Source organism: Salmo trutta, chromosome 26, assembly GCF_901001165.1.
Source record: "Salmo trutta chromosome 26, fSalTru1.1, whole genome shotgun sequence".
NCBI lineage: Eukaryota > Metazoa > Chordata > Actinopteri > Salmoniformes > Salmonidae > Salmo > Salmo trutta.
The window spans coordinates 28,777,411-28,797,649 of NC_042982.1; the positions used below are offsets into that span (position 1 = coordinate 28,777,411).

At 43.4% G+C, this 20,239-nt stretch overlaps 1 protein-coding gene across 1 annotated transcript in view; it reads right to left on the reverse strand.

Moving 5' to 3' along the window:
- Positions 1 to 3,307: 3,307 nt before the first annotated feature.
- LOC115163594 (serine/threonine-protein kinase NLK) overlaps positions 3,308 to 20,239 on the reverse strand; it is a 102,453-nt gene continuing 85,521 nt past the window's right edge. Inside the window, exons 8-11 of the mRNA XM_029715611.1 lie at positions 9,440 to 9,526; positions 8,398 to 8,596; positions 6,788 to 6,881; positions 3,308 to 6,206 (exon numbers count right to left, since the gene is read on the reverse strand). Of these exons, the coding sequence (XP_029571471.1) occupies positions 6,152 to 6,206; positions 6,788 to 6,881; positions 8,398 to 8,596; positions 9,440 to 9,526 (435 nt within the window). The 3' untranslated portion in view covers positions 3,308 to 6,151. The remainder of the gene's footprint in view (positions 6,207 to 6,787; positions 6,882 to 8,397; positions 8,597 to 9,439; positions 9,527 to 20,239) is intronic.

Below are 20,239 nucleotides of genomic sequence, written 5' to 3' on the forward strand. Positions count from 1 at the left end.
GATCAATGGAGACAGGATGCACCGGAGCTCAATTTCGAGTCTCATAGCAAAGGGTCTAAATCAGGGGTGTCAAACTCATTTTAGCTCAGGGGCCACATGGAGGAAAATCTATTCCCAAGTGGGCCGGACCGGTAAAATCATGGTATATATAACTTAAAAACAACAACTTCAGATTGTTTTCTTTGTTTTAATACGATCAACATAAAACATAAAGCTGGAGCCTGAGGACACAATAGTACAAGCACAACATCACTATTAATCATAAAACACCTCAAGTTTATTTGAAAATTCTAAAGAAAAAGAACACACAAACACGCAATGCCTCAGTGATTCACAGAAGTATATCACAGATCACAGAACTATAACAGGGTGTCTCATGCAGCACTTTAAGTGGGGTTGCATAGTTTATTTGACTCCTGATACCTGGCATCTTTTAGCTTTCACCAGCGCATCAATATCAGGCGTCACATCCTGAGTGGCAGCCAACTTCAGGATGTGATTCAAGTGCTTGTGCGTGAGCCTTGAGCGCAGCTTTGTTTTATTTATGCTCATTACAGAGAAAACTTGCTCACAAAGATATGTGGTTCCAAACATGCACAACAGTTTTGCAGCGAGGGCTGTCAAGTTGGGGTAACCTGGCAAGAGATTCTGATAAAATGTGTCCAAGCCAGCTGCGGCAAATTTGCCCTTCATATCCGAGTCACACTGCAAGTCTATTATTTCAAGTTGGATGCTGACGGGCAGATCAGAGGGATTCACGGTGACTGGCGAGCAAAAAACGTTGAAGTCTTTCTCCAGTTCACCAAAAATCTGAAAGTGTTGCTCAAACTCCCGTAACAGTCCCGTTATTTTATCTTTGAACCGCTTCATGTCTGCCACATGTTGGGTCACGCACACATTTTTCAGACAGGGGAAGTGAGCTGCATCACCACCGGCGAGTTGCGTCTCCCACAATGACAGCTTCAACTTGAAAGAACGTATGCTGTCATAATAGTGCGTGACGACTTTGTTGCGCCCTTGCAGCTGTTTGTTCAAGTTATTCAGGTGCTCTGTAACATCCACCATAAATGCAAGGTCCTGCATCCATTCTGCGGAATGAAATTCTAACACTGGTTTGCCCTTTTCTTCCATGAACTGTTCAATTTCTTCTCGTAAATCAAAGAAACGCCTAAGCACAGCACCTTGGCTTAACCATCTTACCTCAGTGTGGTATGGCAGGCCATAGATGTGGTCTTTCTCTCTGAGAAGGCTGTGAAACTGACGGTGATTCAGGCTTCTGGATCGGATGAAATTAACAGTTTGGATGACCACCTTCATGACGTTATCCATCTTTAATGACTTGCAACACAAAGCCTCCTGGTGCAAAATACAGTGAAAAGTCCAAAAATCACGTCCTCCATTTGCAGATTGCACTTTCTCTCTGAACTTTGTCACAACGCCTGCTTTTTTCCCGATCATTGAGGGCGCACCATCTGTAGCCAGGCTGACAGCGCGGGACCAGTCCACTCCGACCCTGTCCAGCGCGCCGACGAGTGCGGTGAAAATATCAGCTGCTGTCGTTGTATCTGCCATCGGCACGAACTCCACGAACTCCTCGGTGACGGTCAATGTGTCATCAACTCCGCGGATGAAAATGGCCAGTTGTGCAACATCTGTAATGTCCGTGCTTTCATCAATTGCAACTGAAAACCCAATAAATGACTTTACTTTTTGCTTCAACTGGCTGTCCAAATCCACTGAAAGATCGGAAATCCTGTTTTGCAACTGTGTTTCTTGTCAGGCTGATATTTGCAAAAGCCTGGCGCTTTTCAGGGCACACAATCTCCGCTGCCTTCATCATGCATGTTTTTACAAATTCACCCTCACTAAATGGTTTTGAAGCCACTGCGATTTCATTAGCAATGAGATAGCTAGCTTTCACTGCAGCGTCACTGATGTCTCGGCTGTGAGTAAACACAGACTGCTGTTTCTTCAGACCCGCCAGACCCGCGTCCACTTGTATCTTTTTTGACAGAGACATATTGGGGCAATGTGGGTGCCAAAGCAAATAATGTTAAAAGTAGAAGCCGTAATAAATATCGCGGGCAAAACAAAGTAGCTCATCCGGACTGGCTGCACTTGCTTGACCTACTTGCTCTGCTCCGGTATAAACAGTTTGCTTGCTTAACACAATTGCTATTGCGCCATCCAGTGGATGCAATTGGAACAGCAGTTTATTTTATTGAAAAATTGCAGCTCATTTTTATACTTTACAAAATCATCTCGCGGGCCGGATTAAACCCCTTTGCGGGCCTGATCCGGCCCGTGGGCCGGACGTTTGACATCCCTGGTCTAAATACTTATGTAAATAACTTATTTCAGTAAAAAAAATATATACATTTGCAAAAATTTCTAATAACCTGTTTTCACTTGTCATTATGGGGTATTGTGTGTAGACTGATCAGGAACATTTTAGAATAAGGCTGTAACGTAAGAAAGAGTGAAAGGGTCTGAATACTTTCCAAAGGCACTGTATATCATAACACTCACTCATCAAGTCTTACATTCCTACATTCCATTACTTTTCTCTTTCCAACATAGTTGGAAAAAAATATTTGACCAACAGAAGGAAGCTGGTGACCAGTTTGACCATATCATAGCCTAGAATTTAAAAATCTCCTACTCGTGGATTTATTTGCCCCTTTAGGGAGGGTTCAACATTTGAGCTATAAAAATTATATTATGGTCTTGTATCCTCCAAACCTACTCAATGAATAAGCAACTATAGCTTCAAACAATGTTCAACATTCTTTATTTTTCTTAAAGAATTGTATTAATTTACTGTTACAGACATATCATAGACATTAAGGGCTGTTGTCATTGGACTTGTTGCATAGAGCACCCTTTATATGGACAATAATTGAGATTCTGTCTATATTGAGGTACAGTCCCTCAGTGGAATATACCATGGTAAAATCCAATGTGAAAGCAATGCGATTTGATTGTATATCATGTGCTCGCATTTTTTGGAAATGCTTAGACTGTTAAAGATAATGTCCTCCACTGGGTGGCAGTAAAAGTAATGAAATAATCACACAATTTTTCATTTTAGTCATTTAGCAGATGCTCTTATCCAGAGCGACTTACAGTTAAGTCAAACCTACAACCCTGGCGTTGCAAGCTCCACGCTCTACCAACTGAGCCACACGAGACCACCCATTCAACCAGGATGGAATCAGACATTATGTATAATACATGATCTACATACTCTACGCAACAGTCTAGGTCTATAATGAAGCAGGAAGAAGAATAAAAGCCACAGCACTGATGTTCTTTAAATGTCACATTTAATGAGTTTCACCACTGTACTTCAAATCTACACTTTTAGAAACCGGCCATTTTTCCCAACACACACGTGAGCACATCTGAGGAGTCAATTCCGGTCTCAACTTCACATTGGCTTTAAGGTCCTTGTAAGCAGTGCTTTATAGATATATTTATCGTAAATTGTATTCAAATTACATTACCTCTGAGTATAAACTTCAAATGTCTTATAAAATGTGTGACAGCACAAGTAGTATCTATCCAAATTTTGCCCAAATATCAGTTGCAGAGTTCAAGTTAGTCTGCGTTATTTTTTGTACACATTTAAAATTAGCATCAGTGGGTTTTTGTACTTCATTTCAACACAAAATCTCTTGAAGAAAAGATACTAGCATCTTCACATACATATTACACAGGGAAACGGAGGGGGGGGGGGGGGGGGGTCATAGCCTATCAAATATATGACTCAACGTCAACTAACAGTCTGTAATTGCTTGGCTATTGATAGGGTCTTTTAATACAATGACATGATAGGATGGATCCCACCTCGGGCAGATTTTAAATACTTTTTCAAATGAGTGAAGAAGAAACTTGCACGTTTTTTATTTATTTCAATATAAAAGCTGGAAGGGACATTCAAGTTTTATTTTTAATTCTCCACATGAAATGATAAACTTGTGGACAAACCAAGTAATTGAGCTCAAGAGGTAGAGACCAACATTGTGATTCCTTTATATACATATAAACACAATAGTAAAGTGTTTCTCTAAGGTAAAAGAAATAATAATATAATAATCATAATAGTAGTATAATAATAATAAGAAAAAAGCCTTCTACTTCAATATATCCACAGCTCTGCAGTACACACAAGACACAATTAACATAATTGGTTATGTGTTTTTTCATTTGTTTTCTGAATCATTTTTGTTTTGGATTATTTTTGTCTTCTACACACTCTAGTACAGGGGAAAACAAATAAAGACCAAATAAAATATATACAGTTATATGCAAGTCTCAAAAATAAAATAAAATGCACAGCCCTAAAAATGTGCAGGCTAATACACCTTCTATACAGCAGTATTGTTTGGAGTTTTAATTTCTTTGTTTTTTTCCCTCCATTGTAGATTTAGTTTTAAATCTATTTGTTTTTTTTAATGTATTTACATATCATATTCTGTGGATCATGAGAAAGCATGCCATAGAATGTTGACTGAAAGAACTAAAAAATAATAATCAAAAAAATATATTAAATTGATTTCTTTCTGAGAGTTTATTTTATTGGCGTAGGTGCAGGTGTGGGTAACATGAAACATCGCTTTGGGGAGTGAGGCTTAAAGTAGACCTAATATATTTGTTTGACACCATTCCCTTAATAAGGTGACAAACCTTCACCAAAGCAACTCACTGTAGTTAGATAAACATTCTCATTCGCATGTGACAGGACACACGTATAAGCAACACGCACACACCCCTCTTGTTGGAACCCTACGGAAATGAATGAATGTCTTCAAGGAATGGCAACATCCCCTCGTATCATCAAACATCTATTTTTTTTATCTTGGTTTCGCTTTCTCTTTAGAATAATTTCATTATTTTGGTTTGGCTGATCTTCGTATTATTTTGCTTGTCTGTCTTCAACTAGGTATGTATTGACAGAACATGGACATACAGTGTATGGTAGGACTATAGATTCAGCAGACACGGTAGGGGAACCAGTGAATGTCTATATCCTTTATACTCTTAACATGCCTGTTCATATGGTACAGTATGTCTAACAGCAGATTACTTGAATTCGGTCTCTCAGAGTCTCCAGAGAGAAAATGCAACGACCAAGTAGCACCACAACATGGCCTTCTTGTTACTGTAGCACAAAACCTGTGCAGAATACCACAATATCAGTATGTACCCTAAACTACTGCCTCTCTGTCCCCCGTCATGCTACAGCACTTCAGCTCTCAGTGGCTCTTCGCACTAATAGTCTATTCTTTGAAGCAACCACATTTCAGGGTTACCTCATTTTACCCAGCTAATACTGACACAGTGCCATACTTCCACATACCCACATTTGGGTTAGGTGTGCGAGTGGGTGTGCCGTGTGAGAGGTTCTCGCCATATGTATCGCAACCAAGTGGCATGCAGAGCACACATCTCTTCACAAATACTGACTTCTAACCCAGGGGACAACAGGCATAGAACAAACAGCAATGGAGCAGAAAAAAATGTTACAAAAAACAAACAATGAAACCCTCTGACTATACTGTTTAACAGTACACCACAAATAAATAAAAAGCTTTATCTCTAATTGAACGCTATGATTTCTCAAGGGGGAGGGGGGGTTGCTAGCGTGAGTAGGTACGGTCTTAAATCTCGTTCTATACATAAAAAGAACACCCATTCCGGACCCCGTCTCCCCTTTAATAAATAAGTGACGACTATGCATGTATGGAAGTGGATGGGAGCAGTGCATTGCCCTCGGGGACTGCAGGCAGAGACTACGAGGACTCTGTAGCATACTGCCTCTGTCTCATCCCTGGCTTTACACACACTTTCAAGCCCACGAGGGTGGCCCTTATACCACCTCTGCACAATGTTTGTATGCACATGTGTGTGTGCATTCATTAGTGGGTATACACTTGTATACATAGCACACTGTAAAAGTCCCTCCATAACCCAGTCAGCAGTGGTTGGTTGGGTTCATTTTAAAACTTCATAGTTAGTATTACAGTACACACACAGTGGACATTGCTAGTCCTAGACTCCAGTGAAATGCTACGCAGGGTGGGGTTTCTTCTTCTTGTCCTCAGTAGTCCAGCGTGGGCCATGGGCAGGGTCGTGGCCCAGACAGCAGCTATTCCCACACCAGGGGGGACGGGGGCATCTCAGAGGGCTGGGCCACAGTGGAACTGTCAGGGAGAGACGAGAGAGAGAGAGAGAGAGACAGCGAGGGAGATGAGCGAAAGAAAGAACAAAAGAGGACACAGAGAGATGAGGGGACAGGGAGAGATGGAAAGGTATGGTCAGTCACTGGCACTGCCGCAGCACCACTTTCTGTTTAGTGAGCAGCATGCATCTACTGCAGAGGAAAAAGCAATTAACTAATGCACCAAATCCTTAACAATAACTCTCAGGATGTTGGCTGGCTGGAGGCAGGAGCGAAACTCACAAATCAGATATTTTAGGCTGGGTAATAACAAACTGCAAGGAGAAAGACACTTTTATTGGCTGCCAGTGAGGAAAGCTGGCCAATGGAATGGACTGTTACTGTTCTCGTTGTGACACAGAAGGACACAGGTACCAAGGTGTGGCAGGTAGATTGGGTAAGAGAAGGAAAGCTGACATGCTCACAGGACCAGGTCAAGTAGGGTAAATATCATCTAACAAGCTATCAAGTTTCTAAGAAGTGGTTAGCTTTCAAACTAGCAATTCCAAAAACCAAACAATGAGGAATCCGGTGGTATCCACCGGCAGAGGCCTCTAGCCTTACCTGATAAAGCTTTTGAAAGCGGCTGACTGGGGGTTGATGCAAAGCGGCACTCTGTTCCCCTTCTGCTGCTCCAGGATGAACTGGTGAATGATCTCTGTGGAAGACAGAGACAGGCTCAAGGAGACGAACGTAACACACTCTTTACAGTTACACTGAGTTTCACAGTAAGCTTTTTAACCGAGGTTGACTTATTGTATCATACAGTATTTACTGCTTGTTTGAAATTAGGTAAAGATCTATTTCGAAGTGTGGATCTTCACTTAGAAATAACCCGGGTATGTAATTTCAAATCCTGTGGTAAAATGGTAGTCTGATTCAGAGGGGTTGGGTTAAATGCAGAAGACACATTTCAGTTGAATGCATTGTCCAACTGACTAGGTATCCCCCTTTCCCTTTAAGTTGCATTACAATGATCTACTGATTACTTAGCTTCATTGGGATTCATTAAAACAAGCTTTGTTGCCTAGCTACGACTTAGGACCAGGTAAATAGTTGAAATAAGTACCAGACAGGAAGGAAGAGGAAAGGGAGGGAGAAGTAGGATGAGGGAGGAGGATGAGGGAGGAGGATGAGGGAGGAAGGCCAGGTTTATTTTGACCATCCACCAGAGTAAGCCTGCGTTTAGAAGACATCCTCACTAATACCTGCTGACAGAACAGGCCACCACTGATCTGGCTCTCCCCGCAGAGAGAGAGAGAGGAGGGAGGGTGAGGAAGAGAGGCCGAGAGAGAACAAACATCTAAACGAGAGGGAGTGCTTCTAGGGATGTGACTAAAGGCGTCAGCAAGCTTCAGTTTAACTGGCGCCTAGCCGAACTCTGCAAGCGTACCGAACGAGTGTGCTCGCATACTCCCTTAAAAGACCTACGCTTGAAAAACTAGAAAAAAATAGGCAATAGTACTGTATATCCATTTAGAGACGCCGTAGCCAGTATACACGTCCTCAGAAGAGTCAGTATTAATGTAGGATAACTCAAGAAATCTGTCATTCATTATGACGTTTTTGCAGAGGAGATTTTAGTTGTGCAATTTTACATCTAACTAAGATGTTTGGTGCAGTATTTCTCAATTAAAAGATATGCATCAAAACAAGTCGTCTCTCATTGTATGACAACAAAGACTTTTGAAGAATCCCTATTGTTGACCAATCACTGACAAAGGGGCGTAGACTTTGGCTACAGACTTATGTTGTCATAATATATGCACAAACTCTTCCGAACTGTTTCGGCTGGGAAGAATGAGGACTCCTTACATACAGAGGCATGATCTGCACATGGTCTCAGGGCTGATTGGATTAAATTAGGAACTCAGGTGTCTGTAAAGCTGCCTGTTTCACAATAATTGTGGTACGAGGCTAAGTTGGGATAAGACTTTCACCATGTAAGCAATGGATGAATGTCTATTTATCACCCATTGAACCCATTAGCTTTAGCTAAAGCTGCCTCTCTTTGGAAAAACCCAGTGGAAAAACATAACCTGGTAACAAAAAGGCAATAACAATGGATGAGCTAGATAGGCCTAAAACAGAGGATAAAACAATAAAAACAAAACTTCAAAGGGCTAATTCCCACAGCAAAACTCTGCACTCTGCTGGTTGGTGGACAGACTCACCTTTGACCTGTCTGACGGAGGTCAGATTCTTCTCGAAGCCATCGTCGAACTTGGGCGTGGTGACGGGCTCGAAGTCGCTGGTGTAGACGCGACCAGAGGAGGTGGTGTAGCAGCACTTACACATGCAGGTGTGGTACCTCAGTCGGCCCTCGTCCAGGTAGGGGTGGGCCAGGGCATCCTTCGCTGAGATCCGCTTTGACTGGGGGAGGGCCAAACACACACTGATGTACACAGACTACACACACTGATGGAATTCATACAGGACTATGAAATCCCTCCAAATCAAATGGTCTGTTTAATAAAGCGTTTGCAGTCTCTCATAAACAACAGGCTACTGCACATTTTGAGGACACCCCACATTAAAACTAGACCTTGGAATCAAATCAAATCAGCCTCAACTGAATAACCAACTGACTAGTCAGCAATATCCCACTGACAGGTGCCAGACTTTGAAACGAAGGGGGAGAAAAACTGCCCTCTGGTCTGGATAAAGATGTCCGAAAAGAAAGGTCTGCTTATTTCCACATTACAGATATCCATGAGACAACCCTGTATTCAGTAGGCCTCGATAACTCAATGTTTTTGGCCCCCATTATTACCATGTGTCAGACTCCTACTAATCTGTTAGTGACAGAGCTTCATCTTATTTCCCCAAGCAGTCAGAAGACACCAGTAAACACCACCGTGTGTGATCTGTCAACACTAGCTTCTAGTAGGATTTCTACACACACACACACACACACACACACACACACACACACACACGGTATGCAACATAAGGTATACTCGTACGTTTTAGGAAAATAATTATTCAGTCAGAAAGCCAAAAAGCTTTTTTTATACATCTCTTCATATGGTGTCCAATCTGCTGGCCATTTAGCCATTGAACCATTACTTGTAATGAGGAGATTATTTTTGTTTATTTTCTTTGGTTAGGCAGAAATTGCATCCTATTACTGTGGAGTATAATGGTTTCCCAACAGGCAGTCAGGCTCACACTGGCACACACACACTGGCACACACACACACACACACAACTCACCGGATCGAACACAAGCATCCTGCACAGGAGGTGGACAGCTTCGTGGGTGGCCTGGCTGGACAGGGTGTACAGGACAGGAAGGGATGGCTGCAGAGACAGGAAATGTCATACAGTCAGTGAAATAGTCACACGGACAGTCAACTTAACCAAATAAAGCTTTTTCAATGCTGGCCTTGTTTTTATTACATTGGGATTTTAAGAACTGTGAAAACATCTTGGATAATGATATCATGAATTGTACATTCAACATGACAGTTTTGACACTCAGAAGAAGCATCTACCTGGTAGTACAGTTTTTGTACAGCACCAAAAATAATGAGGTGATGTTGTGACAACGGGAAAAAGTCGAGGGCTACTGCGTGCATATTGCAATGTGGATTCAATTGAATTGAGTCCTAGATCTTATCTGTGGCATCAAAGCCAGCCACAGCCAATGATTTTACAAATCTCTCCTTCACTTCCACACGTCTTTTACGCTGCCGCCAAAGGGATCCTTCAAATGATAGCCGTGTGCTTATCTACGAGGAGGTGGGCCCAGAAGAACAATGAGCAAGTTATTTTTACACTCTAATTATTTTCCCTGCCCCCATTCATCCCTTGCTCTGTCTGTCTCTCTCTCTCTCTCGTTCTCTCTCTCTCTCTCTCTATCAAACTCAACAAAGTTGATTGAAAAAGCACACCGTTAATCGCTTGTTTTCCCTGATTAGGTTTTGCCGGTGCGAGCAAATGCAAGCCCCGACTGGTGATTCACGCTCATCAGGATATGACTTTCTGTCACTCACACATTATTCCCTCCGCTGTGTTTCACACAGCACAATCACCAAGAAGAGGAGAGGGGGACGAGAGCAGAGGAGAGGAGAGGAGAGGGGGAGGAGAGGGAGGAGAGGGAGAAGAGAGCAGAGGAGAGGAGAGGGGAGGGGGAGGAGAGGGAGAAGAGAGCAGAGGAGAGGAGAGGGGAGGAGAGGGGAGGGAGGAGAGGAGAGGGGGAGGAGAGGGAGGAGAGGGAGAAGAGAGCAGAGGAGAGGAGAGGGGAGGGGGAGGAGAGGGAGAAGAGAGCAGAGGAGAGGGGGAGGAGAGGGGGAGAAAAGAGCAGAGAAGAGGAGAGGGGGAGGAGAGGGAGAAGAGAGCAGAGGAGAGGAGAGGGGGAGAGGAGAGGAGGTGGAGTGGGAGAAGAGAGCAGAGGAGAGGGGGAGGAGAGGGGGAGAAAAGAGCAGAGAAGAGGAGAGGGGGAGGAGAGGGAGAAGAGAGCAGAGGATAGGAGAGGGGGAGAGGAGAGGAGGTGGAGTGGGAGAAGAGAGCAGAGGAGAGGGGGAGAAGAGATGCAGAGGAGAGGGGAAGGAGAAGAGAGCAGAGGAGACTGTGCTTTGTGTGTGTGTGTTACAACAGTGTGTGTGTGTGTTGCCATGGTGGCAGTGTGATGGGGCACGGTGCTGGGCTGAGAGAGAGAGATAGAGGGAGAAAGAGCGTTGCGGTGCACAGTAGTATTAGTAGGCATTAGCCTGGGATTAGCAGGGGATGGAGTTCCAGACAGATGAAGGGGGAGGAGGGCAGGAGAGAGAGGGAGGTGAGGCTGGACTAGACCCCTGTCCCGGCCCCATGATGCCACCCGGGACACAGCCAAATTAAACAAATGATGACTCAGGAAGAGAGGCTGACTGGTGACATAATGGCCATGGCGCTGTTTCAGACTAGACATCACTCAGAAACTCACACTGTCAAACACTGTGAAGGAAGAGACTGTCTGAGAGCAGCTGAAGGTTCTCTTTAAAGACAACACACAGATGCGGTAATAACAGCAGCTAATCTCCGTCTCTAGCCGGAGAACAGAGGCATCTCCTCTCAAACTAGGACAAGTGGTCAACCAGCCCACTCCAAACCCCTCAGACTAAGCAAAAGGGGGTACATTGCCTGGTGTGTGTGCACTGTGCAGCCATCAGCAGTAGTTCTGGTAACTGGGTTGAGGGAGTATTTCAACATTGAATTTTGGAGCTTTTCCCTGCATGGCAATTGACTGGACAGCTAGAGTGGTGATGTGATGTCACAGTGCCTCAAGGCCTTGTTGTAAGCAGCCTGAGCCAGGTCAGGGCTTTCTCTTAGCTAGCCAGAGTAGTCAGGGTTTTTCTCTCTCAGCTAGCCAGAGCCAGGTCAGGGCTTTCTTTCTCTCAGCTTCTCAAGAAGGGCTACAGAGGTGTATTTACAGGGCTTGGTTCTATCTCCTAACAGGCTATCTATCTATCTCTCTCCTAACATGCTTTCTGTCTATCTATCTGTCTGTCTGTCTCCTAACATGCTATCTATCTTCTTTTTTTTTTTAAAGTCATTTAGCAGACGCTCTTATCCAGAGCGACTTACAGTAGTGAATTTCATATTTTTTTTTTTTTTTTGTACTGGCCCCCCGTGGGAATCGAACCCACAACCCTGGCGTTGCACACACCATGCTGGCGTTGCAAACACCATGCTCTACCAACTGAGCATATCGATCTATCTCTATCTCTCTATTCAATTCAAGGGGCTTTATTGGCATGGGAAACATGTGTTAACATTGCCAAAGCAAGTGAGGTAGATAATATACAAAAGTGAAATAAACAACAAAAATTAACAGTAAACATTACACATACAGACGTTTTCTACCTACCTACCTACCTACCTACCTACCTACCTACCTATCTATCTATCTATCTATCTACAGTCGAAGTCGGAAGTTCACATACACCTTAGCCAAATACATTTAAACTCAGTTTTTCACAATTCCTGACACTTAATCCTAGTAAAAATTCCCTGTCTTTGTTCAGTTAGGATCACCACTTTATTTTAAGAATGTGAAATGTCAGAATAATAGTAGAGAGAATGATTTATTTCAGCTTTTATTTCTTTCATCACATTCCCAGTGGGTCAGAAGTTTACATACACTCAATTAGTATTTGGTAGCATTGCATTTAAATTGTTTAACTTGGGTCAAACATTTCGGGTAGCCTTCCACAAGCTTCCCACAATAAGTTGGGTGAATTTTGGCCCATTCCTCCTGACAGAGGAATTACTATTACTAGCCTGTTCAACCTCTCTTTCGTGTCGTCTGAGATTCCCAAAGATTGGAAAGCAGCTGCGGTCATCCCCCTCTTCAAAGGGGGGGACACTCTTGACCCAAACTGCTACAGACCTATATCTATCCTACCCTGCCTTTCTAAGGTCTTCGAAAGCCAAGTTAACAAACAGATCACCGACCATTTCGAATCCCACCGTACCTTCTCCGCTATGCAATCTGGTTTCAGAGCTGGTCATGGGTGCACCTCAGCCACGCTCAAGGTTCTAAACGATATCTTAACCGCCATCGATAAGAAACAATACTGTGCAGCCGTATTCATTGACCTGGCCAAGGCTTTCGACTCTGTCAATCACCACATCCTCATCGGCAGACTCAACAGCCTTGGTTTCTCAAATGATTGCCTCGCCTGGTTCACCAACTACTTCTCCGACAGAGTTCAGTGTGTCAAATCTGAGGGCCTGTTGTCCGGGCCTCTGGCAGTCTCTATGGGGGTGCCACAGGGTTCTATTCTTGGGCCGACTCTCTTCTCTGTATATATCAATGATGTCGCTCTTGCTGCTGGTGAGTCTCTGATCCACCTCTACGCAGACGACACCATTCTGTATACTTCTGGCCCTTCTTTGGACACTGTGTTAACAACCCTCCAGACGAGCTTCAATGCCATACAACTCTCCTTCCGTGGCCTCCAACTGCTCTTAAATACAAGTAAAACTAAATGCATGCTCTTCAACCGATCGCTGCCTGCACCTGCCCACCCGTCCAGCATCACTACTCTGGACGGTTCTGACTCAGAATATGTGGACAACTACAAATACCTAGGTGTCTGGTTAGACTGTAAACTCTCCTTCCAGACTCACATAAAACATCTCCAATCCAAAGTTAAATCTAGAATTGGCTTCCTATTTCGCAACAAGGCATCCTTCACTCATGCTGCCAAACATACCCTCATAAAACTGACCATCTTACTGATCCTCGACTTTGGTGATGTCATTTACAAAATAGCCTCCAACACCCTACTCAACAAATTGGATGCAGTCTATCACAGTGCCATCCGTTTTGTCACCAAAGCCCCATATACTACCCACCACTGCGACCTGTACGCTCTCGTTGGCTGGCCTTCGCTTCATACTCGTCACCAAACCCACTGGCTCCAGGTCATCTACAAGACCCTGCTAGGTAAAGTCCCCCCTTATCTCCGCTCACTGGTCACCATAGCAGCACTCACCCGTAGCACCCGTTCCAGCAAGTATATCTCACTTGTCACCCCCAAAGCCAATTCCTCCTTTGGCCACCTCTCCTTCCAGTTCTCTGCTGACAATGACTGGAACGAACTACAAAAATCCCTGAAACTGGAAACACTTATCTCCCTCACTAGCTTTAAGCACCAGCTGTCAGAGCAGCTCACAGATCACCGCACCTGTACATAGCCCATCTATAAATAGCCCAAACAACTACCTCTTCCCCTCCTGTATTTATTTATTTATTTTGCTCCTTTGCACCCCAGTATTTCTACTTTGCACACTCATCTACTGTCAAATCTACCATGCCAGTGTTTTAATTGCTATATTGTATTTACTTCGCCACCATGGCCTATTTATTGCCTTTACCTCCCTTATCTCACCTCATTTGCTCACATTGTATATAGACATATTTTTGTACTGTATTATTGACTGTATGTTTGTTTTGTGTTGTTATATGTGTCGAACTGCTTTGCTTTATCTTGGCCAGGTCGCAGTTGTAAATGAGAACTTGTTCTCAACTTGACTACCTGGTTAAATAAAGGTGAAATAAAAATAAAATAAAAAATAAACAGAGCTGGTGTAACTGAGTCAGGTTTGTAGACCTCGTTGTTCGCACAATCCTTTTCAGTTCTGCCCACAACTTTTCTAAAGGATTGAGGTCAGGGCTTTGTGATGGCCACTCCAATACCTTGACTTTGTTGTCCTTAAGCCATTTTGCCGCAACTTTGGAAGTATGCTTGGGGTCATTGTCCATTTGGAAGACCCATTTGCGACCAAGCTTTAACTTCCTGACTGATGTCTTGAGATGTTGCTTCAAAATATACACATAATTTTCCTCCCTCATGATGCCATCTATTTTGTGAAGTGCACCAGTCCCTCCTGCAGCAAAGCACCCCCACAACATGATGCTGCCAACCCTGTGCTTCACGGTTGGGATGGTGTTCTTCGGCTTGCAAGCCTCCCCCTTTTTCCTCCAAACATAATGATGGTCATTATGGCCAAACAGTTCTATTTTTGTTTCATCAGACCAGAGGACATTTTTCCAAAAGGTACGATCTTTGTACCCATGTGCAGTTGCAAACCGTAGTCTGGCATCTTTACGGCGGTTTTGGAGGAGTGGCTTCTTCCCTGCTGAGCGGCCTTTCAGGTTATGTCGATATAGGACTCGTTTTACTGTGGATATAGATACTTTTGTACCTGTTTCCTCCAGCAACTTCACAAGGTCCTTTGCTGTTGTTCTGGGATTGACTTGCACTTTTTGCACCAAAGTACGTTCATCTCTAGGAGACAGAACGCGTCTCCTTCCTGAGCTGTATGACGGCTGCGTGGTCTCATGGTGTTTATACTTGCATACTATTGTTTGTACAGATGAACGTGGTACCTTCAGGCGTTTGGAAATTGCTCCCAAGGATGAACCAGACATGTGGAGGTCAACAATTTTTTTTCCTGAGGTCTTGGCTGATTTCTTTTGATTTTCCCATGATGTCAAGCAAAGGGGGACTGAGTTTGAAGGTAGCCTTGAAATACATCCACAGGTGCACCTTCAATTGACTCAAATGATGTTAATTAGCCTATCAGAAGCTTCTAAAGCCATGATATAATTTTCGGGAATTTTCCAAGCTGTTTAAAGGGACAGTCAACTTAGTGTATGAACATGTCTGACCCACTGGAATTGTGATACAGTGAATTGTAAGTGAAATAATGTGTCTGTAAACATTTTTTGGAAAAATTACTTGTGTCATGCACAAAGTAGATGTCCTAAGTGACTTGCCAAAATTACAGTTTGTTAACAAGAAATTTGTGGAGTGGTTGAAAAACGAGTTTTAATGACTTCAACCTAAGTGTATGTAAACTTCCGACTTCAACTGTATCTATCTCCTAACAGGCTATCTCCTTACTGGGTATGTATCTCCTTTCAAGGTATCTATCTATCTCCCACACATTGTGTAGTGTTGATCTCGCCATGAAAGATGATTGATTATGTCACAGTGAACAAAGCAAGTGGTTCATAAGATAGCTGAGGCGATCAACCTGTCGAGGTTTATATAACAATGTAATATCCCTGTCATAAACATTTTACAACCTGCTAATGCAACCCTGAAATGATGATCACTACTGTACTACACAGTAATGTAAGGGCATGAATTATGCCTAATCAAACAACTTGCATTTTTACAGAACAACTTGCTACTGACTCAAGGGTTTAATCATTCAATATGTCCCCATTAGACTGCACAGCGCAGAGTTCTGCATGTTTCAGTTCGACAAAGGAACCCACAGCCCAGACAGACACAAAGCCACAGTGTTAGGGGAGCAGTAAGCCTCCCGTTCTGATGTACGAGAAGAGCAAGAGAGGTTACAGGTTGGTTTGGCGCTGCTCTCTTTTCTAGCCATAACTCTGGGGACTTTACTCAGCGGGACACAGATGAGCTTCCTGTGTGGTGAAACCCATGTGACCCCCCCCTGCATTCCATCCCCGCCTCAACTGCCCCAACACACAAACAACACACACTATGCCCAAAGACAGTACAGTATGAAGATAGGCTAAAACTGTTTCTTCATGAGAAATCCCTGATCACACGTCGTCGGGTCTAACAGTCGTCTAGCGCCAAACTGCGCACGGGCACACCGTCAAATCAAAGTTGTTTTAACGAAAATGAAAATGTGTCAGTTTGTCACTTTCACGAGGTTGGAGTAATAAAGATGTTCAACTACGTAACACATTGGCTCGAATCTAGGTTGTGCCTTTAACAACTCAGGAGAAAAAAATTCACTTCTCTCATTGACTTCTAAAACCCCAAACCCTGGCCTGGTCTGTTTCACAAGCGTTCCCGGAAGTCTCGCAATGTTGCATTTCTGGATCTAGAAACTATGCTATGGCATTCTATGGCCTTCTTTACACTGTGACAAATATTTGTCACTAAATGAGCGTGGTGATCTTTCAACAAACATTGCTCACTGTGTCGATACATACAGATACTTGACATTCAAAGTGACAGACACAAAAGGTACACACAGTGTTGCCTAAACTTTTCACAACACTTGATGCTTCATTTTGCATGTGTCTAAATGACTGAAGCATGTAACAAACTTTTTAAGGCCAAATACCAGAGTACATGTGACTAGGGCAGTTATGGTGACCTTATTAACGCCACACTGGCATCATGAGTCATGACTTCAGTCAAATTCCATGTAATTGTTTAGTCACGGCAACTAGTCTTCTCCAAAACAAATTTCACAGATATATTATTTAGTTTATGTAAAGACAAGATTAAATTAAGAATAGTCTGATGGGTGACAATATTATCACTTGAGAATGATGTATTATCACTTGAGAATGATGTATTATCACTTGAGAATGATGTATTATCACTTGTGAATGATGTATTATCACTTGAGAATGATGTATTATCACTTGTGAATGATGTATTATCACTTGTGAATGATGTATTATCACTTGTGAATGATGTATTATCACTTGTGAATGATGTATTATCACTTGTGAATGATGTATTATCACTTGTGAATGATGTATTAACACTTGATGCCCAACGTGTGCAGTAAGGCAAGAAACAGCGCATGCCTTCTTTTGCTACACACCTCATGCAGCCAAACCATAGGCCTATATACACTGCTCAAAAAAATAAAGGGAACACTTAAACAACACAATGTAACTCCAAGTCAATCACACTTCTGTGAAATCAAACTGTCCACTTAGGAAGCAACACTGATTGACAATAAATTTCACATGCTGTTGTGCAAATGGAATAGACAACAGGTGGAATTTATAGGCAATTAGCAAGACATCCCCAATAAAGGAGTGGTTCTGCAGGTGGGGACCACAGACCACTTCTCAGTTCCTATGCTTCCTGGCTGATTTTTTGGTCACTTTTGAATGCTGGCGGTGCTTTCACTCTAGTGGTAGCAACCCACACAAGTGGCTCAGGTAGTGCAGCTCATCCAGGATGGCACATCAATGCGAGCTGTGGCAAGAAGGTTTGCTGTGTCTGTCAGCGTAGTGTCCAGAGCATGGAGGCGCTACCAGGAGACAGGCCAGTACATCAGGAGACGTGGAGGAGGTCGTAGGAGGGCAACAACCCAGCAGCAGGACCGCTACCTCCGCCTTTGCGCAAGGAGGAGCAGGAGAAGCACTGCCAGAGCCCTGCAAAATGACCTCCAGCAGGCCACAAATGTGCATGTGTCTGCTCAAACGGTCAGAAACAGACTCCATGAGGGTGGTATGAGGGCCCGACGTCCACAGGTGGGGGTTGTGCCTACAGCCCAACACCGTGCAGGACGTTTGGCATTTGCCAGAGAACATCAAGATTGGCAAATTCGCCACTGGCGAGCTGTGCTCTTCACAGATGAAAGCAGGTTCACACTGAGCACGTGACAGAGTCTGGAGACGCCGTGGAGAATGTTCTGCTGCCTGCAACATCCTCCAGCATGACCGGTTTGGCGGTGGGTCAGTCATGGTGTGGGGTGGCATTTCTTTGGGGGGCCGCACAGCCCTCCATGTGCTCGCCAGAGGTAGCCTGACTGCCATTAGGTACCGAGATGAGATCCTCAGACCCCTTGTGAGACCATATGCTGGTGCGGTTGGCCCTGGGTTCCTCCTAATGCAAGATAATGCTAGACCTCATGTGGCTGGAGTGTGTCAGCAGTTCCTGCAAGAGGAAGGCATTGATGCTATGGACTGGCCCGCCCGTTCCCCAGACCTGAATCCAATTGAGCACATCTGGGACATCATGTCTCGCTCCATCCACCAACGCCACGTTGCACCACAGACTGTCCAGGAGTTGGCGGATGCTTTAGTCCAGGTCTAGGAGGAGATCCCTCAGGAGACCATCCGCCACCTCAACAGGAGCATGCCCAGGCGTTGTAGGGAGGTCATACAGGCACGTGGAGGCCACACACACTACTGAGCCTCATTTTGACTTGTTTTAAAGTTGGATCAGCCTGTAGTGTGGTTTTCCACTTTAATTTTGAGTGTGACTCCAAATCCAGACCTCCATGGGTTGATAAATTGGATTTCCATTGATTATTTTTGTGTGATTTTGTTGTCAGCACATTCAACTAAGTAAAGTTAAAAAGTATTTAATAAGATTATTTATTTCATTCAGATCTAGGATGTGTTCTTTAAGTGTTCCTTTTATTTTTTTGAGCAGTATATTTTGCTAAGGTTTCTATCACAACTAAAGCGGCCAAATAACTTCTTAAAATTAAGCACATTAATCTGCTTTACATACAGAAGGCGGCGCGTGAGTTTCAAGTTTGGGGAAGATAATTTTCACCATATAAATGCACCTTTTGTAACGCTTGTCGTAAGTGGTAGTTGAAGTGGACCAAGGCGCAGCGTGATAAGTGTTCATGATTTATTTATTCATAAACACACTCAAACAAAATAACAAAAGCGAAAACGCACAGTTCTGTCAGGCACAGATGCTAAACCGAAAACAACCTCCCACAAACACAGGAAGAAAACAGGCTACCTAAGTGTGATTCCCAATCAGAGTCAACGATGATGGGGAACCACACTCGCCCAAAAACAAAGAAACAGAAAACATAGATTTTCCACCCGAGTCACCCTGACCTAACCAAACATAGAGAATAATAGGGATCTCTATGGTCAGGGCGTGACACCTTTATAATAAAGCACTACATGCATAACTCACATTTGCGGTCACTTTTGAGAATTGATTGCATTTTGGAACATACACGCTTTATAGCCTACTGCCGTGTGTGCATTGCTGCACTTATAATGTGAAGAAATAGCCTAATAGTTCATCAACTTTTTAAGCTAAATGTTCTGGTCTGTTGCATCAGCCTCATTTGTCACGTCCTGACCAGTAAAATGGGTTATTTGTCATTGTAGTTTGGTCAGGGCGTGGCAGGGTGTGTTTGGTTTGTGTGTTTCGGGGTTTTTGGGTTATGTTCTAGATTATCTATTTTCTATGTGTTTATCTAGTTTTTCTATTTCTATGTTGGGGTTTTGGTAGGACCTCCAATTAGAGACAGCTGGTTGTCGTTGCCTCTAATTGGAGGCCATATTTAGTTGGGGTTTGTTTCACTTGTGTTTTGTGGATGGTTGTTTCCAGTATAGTCTGTGCACCTTATTGGACTGTTTTCGACGTTTGTTTTGTTAAAGTGTTTTTCCTTTAATAAATAAGAAGATGAGCACTTTACCCGCTGCATTTTGGTCCACTCCTTACGACGACCATCATTGTTTTTAAAAGGTATTTTGATGTGAGTGGTTGTATTAATTTGGGATCTATCGCATCCCACAACTATCCCAGAGTATGTTTGCAATATTTATTTCTCACACAGAAGGACAAGTTGACCAATAGAATAGTTCAACTTTTGTACTATGGGGTATAGTAGATTGACATAGGCTAGTGCTTTTGCTGTTCGTTAGGCCTACTCATCTACTCATCTTGTTGGCTGACGAAAAGTTAATATGGACAGTTCTTCTAACATCTTCAATATGCGCCTCGGAATTTGATACGGACACGCACA